Raw genomic sequence first — 11,088 nt, forward strand, 5'->3', positions numbered from 1 at the left:
TGTTTGCAACCAAAGGTTTATGAAAATATTTGTTGAAATCACTTTTTAAAAAAAGCAGAAAGCTTTTGACCATTCCTTTCTAAACAAAACCTTGGCAGATCTACTCTCAAATACACTTAAGAGTATTCCACACAGTACTTTCCGAGTTCAGATTTATTGGTTTCCACTGTACTGACTTTAAAAATGGTATGAAGCTGACTGCAAGAAAGGGAACCGGTGATTTAAGTTAGGATTAAGCTAAGGGTGAAAGAACATCACCTCTGGCTTCGGTCACCACATCACCTTAGATTGGGTATAGATTGTGTGTGAACAAAGTTCCAGAACTCTGAAATCCGGGGGTGCTGCAGGCCTCTCCCAGCAATGTCCTTCACTGTGGGTCAGTCTCCTGGGCCAGAGGTGAAAGTGCTTTCAAAAATACTGCCACTTCCCCAGCACAGTGTCTTTGATTGCATCCACATATTGAGTTGGAACCCAGTACACCCAGTAGTAAGAGGCTTCCGTGGGGCCCAACTGAAACGCCTGGAAGGGAAAAGGAAAACCAAGCGACACTTCAGAGGTCGGGAGGCTGAGCGGCAGCACAGCACGCACAGGGGAGGGCTGAGAGGTGGCTTCATCAATGGGGAAGGGGGAGACCTCATGTGGGAAGGGGAGCATTCTGTCTTGTCCAGAAGAGGAGCAGCAGCAGGAGGAAGCAAGCAGAGCGAACCCTAAAGCAGTGGTTCCCCAACTTGGGTGCACATCAGAGCTCTCTGGAGGGAGGGCGTGTCACAGCAGATTGGTGGCTCCCCTTAGTCTGGGACTTGGAGGGCTGGTGGGGCCTGAGCATCTGCAATTCCTAGGAGCTCCCAGGTGAGTGGCACTGCTGATCGAGACCCTCCTGGGAACCACTGCCCTAGCAGCAGTCACACGTGCACAGCAAACAGGTGAGCGCTCGAAGCAGCACTGCCAGCAAGAGGAGCACTTGGAAACAGCCTGCCGTCCACTGTGAGGGATGCACAACTAAAGTGATGTGGCCTGGTCATTTTATTATCTTTTATTTACTTTGGTAAATATAGACAGATCATAATGTCGAACCAGAAGAGCAAGCAGCAGAATGACACATACCACGATATGACTTAGGAAAACTGATAAAACACAAAAACAGTGTTGAAGCCTGTTCATGGACATACATGAAAATGGAAGCAGAGCGGGGCAGGCCAAGTGGGAGATCGTGAAGAGGGCAGTGGGGAGGGGAGACAATGGGGACGAACTCACTGCTGGTAAATTATCTTTTATTTGAAAATGATTCAAAACAAGTTACACAATATTTGCAATGGTCACTTCTTGGTGATGGGTATATGGGTTTGCTTAATCGTCTGTCCTTTCCTGTATTTTTTAAGATTTCTCTAAAAATAACAAAACACAGCCACCCCCTTCTAATGTGAACTCTGGCATGTTAAGCTAGTGATATGGCGTCTGCAGAGGAAAACAAATCCTTTCATCGGGACAGAGGACAGGTGCTGAGTAATGGTGCGTAAAGAGAGGGGCAATCAGAGCCACTGCTGCCAGAAATGACTGGACAAAATGAGCATTTAAATGAAATCTAAGGCATTGCCCAGCCACACCAATCACTTAGGAGGTTGAAGCTGGCCCCTCAACTTGTGTAAAACCCTCTCACCAGGCTGCCGATCACCAGGACTGCACACACTACAGGGCCAAACTGGGAAGGCACACGCTTCAGAGGGCAGTGCAGGAGCCGGATGAAAATACCAAAATCCAATTTGAGCCCAGCCGGCGTGGCTCAGTGGTTGAGCATCAACCTATGAACCAGGAGGTCATGGTTTGATTCCCGGTCAGTGCATATGCCCAGGTTGCAGGCTTGATCCTCAGTGCAGGGTGTACAGGAGGCAGCTGATCAATGAATCTCATCATTGATGTTTCTATCTCTCTCTCCCTCCCTCTCTGAAATTAATAAAAATATTTAAAAGTAAATAAAAGATAATAAAATAAAACCCAACTTTTAAAGCAAAAAAATGACTGAGTAAGCAAACAACCCACGTGCAGACCTTTAAAGACTCCAGAGACCAGGTGGCAGGCTGCCACAGGCCCATGATGTGGTCACCTCTCAGAGGGGCACCCAGGAGCTCGGAGCCAGAGGCTGACAGACACCGACAGGAGAGGGGCAGGGCGGGCAGACCCTCCCAGAGCCCAGGTCTGCCATCTGTCTACAGAGTACTGCCAGGATGCTAGCACCCCTTCTGCTGGGACCTCCCAACACCTCCCTCTGCTGTGGACGCTGTGCCACACCCATGGTCAGCACACTACTGTTCCTTCTCCACGGGACAGGCCAACGCAGCTACATCCCTGCTGGTTGGACACTGAAAACTGCCTCTTCTGACAAAGGCAGGCGGCCGCCCTCACCCTGTCACTGCTCAGGGCAGGTCCCTGTCCCAGCGTTTTTAAAGTGGCCCCTCCAGACAGCGCTGGGAAGTATGAGGACGTGCCTGCTGCTCCGCTCACTGAGCTCTCTGCTCTGCACAGACAGGGCAGTGCCTGCACACATCCTGTCTCGGGAGAGCACAGTCTGCCGGTCAGAGCAGACCTCCCCGAGAACAGTGTCCACAAATCCATCTCCCCACAGGGTCCCCTTGCCATGTGACCGCTGCAGCCTGGGAAGGGCGACACCGCCCCAGAAGGAGGAGGCCTGGGGGTCCAAACACCAGGACTAGGGGGAGGTTTAATTCTATGCACAAGAAAAAAGTTAGATGAAAGCCCACAAGCCCTCCTCATTACAGTTATTTCCCTGGTCTAAGGACAAAGCATTATAGTAAAAAGGAGGCAAAGACACCCAACATACCCCCGTAAACTGTTGGAAAAACGGGGGTGGGGGGACGGGAGTCGAGAGAACTAGGACTAAGTCAAGGGCGAGTTCTAGAAGAAAGCCCGGGGCCTTAGACGGGCGTCTCCTGGAGCGTCTCCTCGGTCACGCAGTCCCTGCTGGAGCAGTGTGGGCTACTTACCATCATGTGGTAGTCCTCGTGCCCCTCAATGGGTTCGCTGACCACGTTTTTAATGGAGCCCATGGGTAGCTTCTCGGTCCGCTCTGAGTTGAGAGGAATGACAGCCGTTATTCACAGGCCCTCCTGTTCTACTCCTGGGAAGCAGCAGTCCCTCATCAGGGCGGTGGCTCTGGAGCCTCCTGGAGGTAAGGAACCAGCCCTGCTGACAATGGCATGAGAGCCCTGCGTGGGAGCTGGGACTTCTTAGGAGCGAACGGAGACCAGGATGTGGCAATGCCACAGCAGAGTATCTCTTTCCTGGTGTTCTTTTTAAAACTCTTAACAATGAATAACACCCAAGAAGTCCCAGTGTACCCTTACTGCCCAAGCCCAGCCCTGGCTCAGGCCTTTGGTGCCTGACACAGTCGAGAGCCAAGAACAGAGGCACCAGCGTGCCCCGGGGTTCCCACAGATAGGAAGGGAGACTGCTGGCTGTGAACGACCAGGCTCTGGCCCAAGACCCTGCTCACTTGCCCCCCCAACCCCTCCCCTGGCCTGCACACCCCCATAGACACACACGAAAGTCCTCTTAGAACATTTATTACCTCTATGATCAATAATCAAGAGCACACGGATCAGAAGACAGTCTGCAGCAAGTTTAAGGGCAGCAGGTGTGAAAGAGGCAGCGCGAGGAAGCGGGGGAGGGGTGGAAAGAGCAAGTGCAGCAGGAGGGGGTGTGGCAGGAGAGGTGGGGGCGTCTGCCGAAAGGAAACCACCCCGGAAGCAGCAGACACCGCAGGGACTGGAGAAGCTCTCAGCAGTTAAGTCAAGATTAAACCACACTAAAGCCTTGGTAGACAAAAATCTGGAAAAGGTGTAATCTGAAAACAGGTAACTGACAAGACAGCAGGAACTTCGAGGCCGGGTTCTAGTCGAGCGAGCGGATGAATTGAGACACTTTATTTCTGTCCTGTGGGCCTCGGCCTGTGAAAATCGGAGGTGGGGAGAAAAGACCTGGAGGGTCACGCAGGCCATGACTTTTAGTGGCTCTAAAACAGCGCCCCCAGCCAGGACCTGACCAGCTGGTGTCTTTAAGATAGAAACTTCTTTATTTTTATTTATTTTTTAATCTTCACCCAAGGATATTTCTCCACTGATTTTTTAGAGAAAGTGGAAGAGGGAAAGACAGAGAAAAGTATTGATGTGAGAGAAACACATCGATTGGTTGCCTCCTACACGAGCCCAGACCAGGGCCCAGGCTGGGGAGGAACCTGCAACCCAGGTACATGCTCTTGATCAGAATCGAATCCGGGTCTCTGGGTCCACAGGCCAACATTATCAACTGAGCCAAACCGGCTAGGGCAAGATAGAAACTTCTTAAAACACCAACCACCTTGAAACGTCAGTTTTCACAGAAAAGTATGGATTTCTGGCTTCTTTTGAAAATGCAGATGTAAGAATCCTGGGCCCACACTTCCAAGTGACCATCAGCTGGATTCCAGGTGCAACTGCCCTACCAACAGGGCATAGGCTCCCCACGGCCTCACCTGTGCTCCCCTTTCTCATTCCTGCCTGTTCTCGCTCCACTAGCCAGAGGCCGAGTCCTGCCTCCCACAGCCAGAGTTCACGCCACAATGAGGAGCCCGTGAGCGTCCCCTGGAGAAGGCCAACAGGAAGATGAAGCCAGTGCTGGGGGCCCACTCCCAGGATGCACTGTCCTCAGGGTGTGGGCGACACCCAGGGCACGGCACTCATGGGCGTGAGAGGGCGGGTGCCAGGAGGCAGGGCTCTGGGAGGGAATGAGAACCCAGGCAGTGGCTGGCCCCAGGACATGAATTCATGGCCACGCCCCTTAGCAAGGCTGGTGACCAGGAGGCTCAACAGCTCTGCCACCCACAGGTTCTGTGGAGCCCCGCACAGGCACCGTGGGTCCTCGGCAGCCCCTGCACACCTTCCTGTCGCACAAGGACTCCCTCAGGGGCCAGCCTGGCTGCACCGACCCGCTGGGCCACTGGTGTTTCCTGGGCGGCCTCAGCCACTGCCTCCCCTCAGGCTGCCCAAGTGGAAGAGGCCGGGCTTTAGCGCACCGCGCACTGATGGAGGGCTACGCCAAACCACCTGCGAGCATGGAGAAGTGAGGAGCCGACAGGCGGGCAGCTCACAACTGAAGAAACAACAGGGGTGACGGGACCGGCTCTGCAGAGGACAGTGACCCATTAAAGGGGCCCAAAGCCCTGGAAGAATGCGGGAGCCCTTCAACAGTTTGCAAAACTTGCTCTGATCATGCAGTTAGAATCAAATGTGGAAGGACATGGCAGGTTACCAAACAATTGTTAGAAAACTCAAGCGCTTTTGGCATGTCATTCTTTGTTCACTTTAAGAACCAGGATAGGGGTGAAAACAAGAAACTTACTTTCATATTTTGGATGATAAAAATCTCACTCCCCATCACCCCAGCCCCGATTATTTTCCATGAAATTTTGGTCCCATCTGAAGCAGAATCATCTAATGGCCTGTCCCTGAAACTCATCAGCCTCAGAGGACAGGGCCCCCTGGACTTCTCTTTAGCGTTTACCTCGAACACTGACCATCTACAGTGCTGGCAGAAACAGGTGACTTAGGCATGCTCGGTCCCCTCCGGAATCTAACAGGGGACAGACAAGTCGGAGAGTAATGAGTGCTCTGAGGACATAAATGAGTGCTCTATTTGGGGGCGGGGGGTGTCAGGAGGGCTTCATAGGAGGACATTTAAGTAGGGCCTTGGAAGAGTTTATTACTCACAAGGACGGGAAGAAGGCTTGCAGGGAAGGACAGAGCATGAACCAAGGCACGGAGCTGTGCGGAGCGCGTGGGGACATTCAGCAAGCGGTGCTGGACACATAGGATATGACAAGGTAAGCAGGGCAGGAAACTAAATCAAAAATTTAAAGGGGCCCTAACCGGTTTGGCTCAGTGGATGGAGTGGCAGCCTACGGACTGAAGGGTCCCGGGTTCGATTCCGGTCAAGGGCATGTACCTTGGTTGCGGGCACATCCCCAGTGGGGGGCGTGCAGGAGGCAGGTGAATCGATGTTTCTCTCTCATCGATGTTTCTAACTATCCCTCTCCCTTCCTCTCTGTAAAAAATCAATAAAATATATTTTTTAAAAATTTAAAGGGGTCCCATCTGGAGAACACTGAATACTATGGGTAAGCATTTGAAGTTGGCTTTAAAGAGCCAAAGGTTTATGAGCACAAAGCCAGTGAGGGGAAAACCAGCCCAGACGGCGGGCTGGCAGAAGAAATCAGAGATGGGCGGGAAACAAGTTAACTCCTTTCGAAGACCCAGTCTAGAGATGCTAGGAGGCCCAAGCAGCACAGTGGCGTGGCCAAGAGACAGAGGACTTTGGAGCGCTGCTGACAAGACTCTGATCCTTCGGGGGAAGAAAGAGAGAGCAGTCAGTCACCTCCCAGCAAACAGCAGCCTGGCCCACCGTGCACAGGGGTCGGTGGGGCAGGCAGAGGGCAGCGCTGGTCCCCAGCACTAAGAAAACTGATGTACAGGGGCCAGGCGGGTGACATAAACGAAGGGTGCTGGCCACAGGCAGGTTAGACGGGACAGTGAGAACTGTAGCAGCCATGTGATCTACTGCTCAGTCCAGCTGCTGGCTATCCCTGAGAATCCAAGTCCAGACTGGCTAACCCTGGTGATTTTTTTCAAATGAAGCCAAAAATCGGATCAAGTGAAATCTCCAGTTTTTTTACGGATTGTGTGTAAACAAACAAAACCCTCATCTGTGGGCAGGACCTGGCTCTCAGGCCACAACCTGGGACCTCTGGACAGCCAATGTTGGGTGGATTGGACTTCAGATCAGACTAAAAAGAAGGAGGGGCAAAAGGTCCAAAGAGAAGCATCTAAAGCAAAACCAAAGCCAGGAACACGCACCGCACAGTGCAGAGATTTGAGAATGAGGAGCAGACTGGCACTTGGGAGGAAGTGCTTCTGGAAGCCAGAGGCAGCAAGCCAGCCAGCGCGGGAGTGGTCACGTACCTTTAGTGCCAATCCACAGCTGGTCTTGTTCTAGCTTAAAGGTGAGTCTCACTTTTCCTCCGGATTTATTGTACATGCCAGACAAGGGGACTGTGGGCAGGCGCTCCTGTGGTGAGAGGGAGGGACCACCATCAAAGGAGGACAAATACAGGAGAACAGACGGGACGAGACGGCAGCCCAGGCAGCCCAATGGGCCTGGTTTTGAGAGTGTGCACGACGGAGCATGGCTTACCTGGGCCCCCTTCACAGATGGCATCACGTCTTCAGGTTTCCCTTTATCCAACACTTTCCTGTGTTGCTGCAACGCAAGTCAAAGAGCTCATTAAATGAAAGTAGACTGCATTTCGTTATATTCCCACCTCTGAAAAGCAGGACGAAGAAAGCCTAATGTTCTGTTCAAAAGCTTGTACTGCCTACAGACAGGACCTCCGACACGACAGAGCAGCCCGGGCAGCAAACACTTGTGGCTGGAAGCGTGGCGACTAAGCGCTCAAAATGAGGCTAGGACTGAGGAAATGCACCCCCAATTTTACTGAATTTTAATCACACCTGGCCGCCACACTGAACATCAAAGCTCTAGAAAGCAGGACCTTACAGACTAGTTCAAAGAAAACCTATTTCCTCCCACAGTCCCCACTGAAAGGATTCAACACCAAGCTAAGAGCGTTGCGCTCCTGACAGGTTCAAATTGGCAGCAATTCTGCCAACTTACACTCCCAAAGACACCTGGCCCGACGCTGGGACGCAGCTCAACTGCCTGAAGGGGCATTGCCACCATAAACGGGGACTTTGCTGCAGAAGTCTTCCCGCTGCCCACCCTCAACCCCAGCTAGACACAAAGCCTGAAGAACGAATTTCCCAAGACAAATGCTGATTACTCGAGAGCCTGACCCTATTAGCAAGTCTCTAACCCAGCCCACCCCAGTTTGAGGCAGATCCTTATGGGTTCTAACAAGGCTCCCCTGAAACAGCTCCTGACCGGCCCACGTGCCTGAACCTGATTGCCGCCCCATTTGTGGCTGTATAGAAACAGACACTGTTTAGCAAAGCTAGACAACAGGGCAATGAGTGGGCAGAGGGTAAAAAATTAACCTAATTTAAGCACCAGGTGGCCATAAGGCTCACTGGCATGGCAGAAACCCAATGGGAATAGACCCACCACTGCCAGGCTGCTAACAAAGGATCCCCTATACATCAGCCCCAGATTTCTGAGCCACTGATGAAGTCACAAAGATGGGGTCCTGTCATTAGGCGGTGTTATGCCTCATAACTGGCGTTAAACACTGCAGCATGAATTACGATCTGAATTTGACTCATATCTCACAAGTACCTTTGGAAGAATTTCCCCTGCACTGTGGAACAATTCTAAGCCTGTTAGCAATCATTTGTAACTCAAAACCTGTATTCAAGAGACATGTATGCTCCCAGGTGTGGCCAGTGGGAATGCTCTCACATCTGCATTCTCATATCTGACGTCTCACACATGTGGTAGAGCAAGACGGGAATACAGAAATGAACTCAACTGGTTATAAGACATTTTGACCCCACATCTGGGGGTGGAAGTGTCCAAATAAACACCTTTTAGACGGTAACATAGGTGTATAACTCCTTATTTTAACCCCCATAAACAGATGTTTTGAACTTTTATGAAGGCCAGAAGTTTTAGGGTGTTTTGTGTGTATGGTGTTTTTTTTTTAAGCCTACAGCACCCAGTATTCCCAGGTGGTCTCCCATCCAAGTACTAACCAGGCCTGGCCCTGCTTAGCTTCCGAGATCAGATGAGATCGGGAGTGTTCAGGGTGGTATGGCCGTACATTGTAATATTTTTAAAATAAGCTATATATCCTCCACAGGGTTTGGGGCCGCACACTGCCACCAGCCACAGTAACATTTTTATGATAAGACATGACTATTCACGTTAATCCTGGTCAGGTTTTGCTGCCACATTTACAAAAGCACGTTTTGGGGGTTTGGAAACGCACACACAAGGGAATATGGACTGTGACAGAAAACTGTCCTTCCCACTGTTGGTCCTGTGCCTTGGTGCCTGGGCACTAAAGCCAGTGTTCGCCAGCTGGACGCCCCCCCGGGACACAGGTTAGGATGAGAACGCCTATTTTCCCGGAACTACCGAGAGCGGGCTTGCTGGGTGGCAAGATCACAAGTGATGGTTCTTCCACCAGCATCCTGTGACACTGCAATACACTGACCTCCAAAATGAGCCACAGAAGAGGAAAACCTGGCCCCTATTTCAGGGACCAGCAGGGGAAATCAGCCTAGTTCTCTTTCTAGTGCTTCACTCAGCTTCCCGAGGTGTCAGTTTTAGAGGAACCTCTGAACGCTACTGATGCTCATGTCTTTCCAGAAATAGGCCCGTTGACTTGTGCGAAGCCACACACCAAAAGGCAAACGTAAGCACTTGCACTGACTGGGGAATCAGTTCTAGCAATGCACTGTTCTCCGGCCCTGAGCAGGAGGAACCCTCGTGCGATGTGAAGCCTGCCCCAGCAGAGGCCTATCCTAAAGGAGACAGACTTGAGACACACTGACCCGCCAGATGAGACAAAGTTGCAAATCTCAGGTAGTTGTCACCTCCACTCAACAGCCAGCGGCACCCAACTGCTGCCATAAATTTCCGTCATGGGCCCTGTCCAAAAAGGGGCTTATTCTAGGGAGAACATAACCCACCGCGGCTCCAGAAGCCTCACGCTTCCCAGAACGAGCAGTCACACGACGGACTCACTTTCTGCCTGCACAGCGGCTCCTTCTTGTTCTCTTCGGCCTTGGCATCCTGCTGCACAGAGTCTTTGGGCGTGTTTACTGCTAAAACATCATTTATCGTGGAACCAACCACCATGATCTTGGCTCCGCTGGTCACCTTTATTTCCCTCAACGTCTTATCCTCAGGGACAAGTCCCTTATACATGACTTTCTGCATGGCTGGCGGGAGACCTTGGGAAAAGGAGGCAGACAGTGAAAGGAAAATCGGAAAACTTACTTGGACCAGAGTACCTGACAACAGATCCCAAAGTGAGTGCTGCTCGACCGCCTACTACTTTTGCACACTTGGGCAATTCACCTCCTGTCTCAGCCTCAGTTCCCAAAACTTTGTAATAGTGACGACAGTCGTTCCTTCTGTATGGAACTGTCTTAAAGACCCCAAGACAGGACAAACAGTATTTAGTGCAGCTCCTGGAAATTCAGTAACCGTTCGATAAAAATTAGCTGTCATTCATTCCAAGTTGTCCCTCAATCTTCCAATGACTCCAATATTAAGTGAGAGTCCACAGGCCTCGGGGATACAAAAACCCACAAGGACCAAGTTCTTGTTTTTACGGAGCCTACAAGCTACACGGTGAAAGCCTAGACCAGTGGTTCTCAACCTTCCTAATGCCGCGACCCTTTAATACAGTTCCTCATGTTGTGGTGGCCCCCAACTTCGTTGTTACAAAGTGAACATAATTAAAGCATAGTGATTAATCACAAACAAAATCTGTAATTATATCTGTGTTTTCTGATGGTCTTAGGCGACACCTATGAAAGGGTCATTCGACCCCCAAAGAGGTCGCGACCCACAGGTTGAGAACCACTGGCCTAGAGGGGGAAAGAATCATTTCAGGTGGCCAAGTGCTGCCCACGAGATGAAATTAAGCAGCAGGAACACCTGGGAAGGGGCCAGCGGGCCGGTCACAAGCAGCGTTTCCTAGACTTCCCTTATGAGAATCACCTGATATTCGCGAAAAACAAATCCGAGGCCACATTCCAGCCCCACGGACTCAAAATCTCAGGTGGAGCAGCCTGGAGTCTAAACCTTGCAAGTGCCTCAGGTGGTTTTTATTAGGTGTCCGGGCAGCACTAATTAGAGGCTTGGACCTGGGACTCCGGGCGGGGCTGCAATCCCAGCTCAGCCGGCCACTTAGTGCTCTGCAAGGCCAGGCCTCGTTTTGCCCATCTGGGTAATGGGCATCCCGGGACCCACTCCTAGGGCCGCTGTGAGCACGGCTGCTGGGCGAGCGGTCAGCGCGGTGCCCAGACGGCGTGCGCACCGGGAAGCGGGGCGGGGCGGGGAGGGCGGCGGGGC

General features: G+C 51.7%; 1 protein-coding gene across 1 annotated transcript in view; it reads right to left on the reverse strand.

The window, feature by feature from the left end:
* UBFD1 (ubiquitin family domain containing 1) overlaps nt 1–11,088 on the reverse strand; it is an 11,814-nt gene continuing 726 nt past the window's right edge. Inside the window, exons 2-6 of the mRNA XM_015563868.1 lie at nt 9,751–10,056; nt 7,240–7,305; nt 7,008–7,113; nt 3,000–3,082; nt 1–519 (exon numbers count right to left, since the gene is read on the reverse strand). Of these exons, the coding sequence (XP_015419354.1) occupies nt 409–519; nt 3,000–3,082; nt 7,008–7,113; nt 7,240–7,305; nt 9,751–10,056 (672 nt within the window). The 3' untranslated portion in view covers nt 1–408. The remainder of the gene's footprint in view (nt 520–2,999; nt 3,083–7,007; nt 7,114–7,239; nt 7,306–9,750; nt 10,057–11,088) is intronic.

Source organism: Myotis davidii, unplaced genomic scaffold, assembly GCF_000327345.1.
Source record: "Myotis davidii unplaced genomic scaffold, ASM32734v1 scaffold150, whole genome shotgun sequence".
Taxonomy (NCBI): domain Eukaryota; kingdom Metazoa; phylum Chordata; class Mammalia; order Chiroptera; family Vespertilionidae; genus Myotis; species Myotis davidii.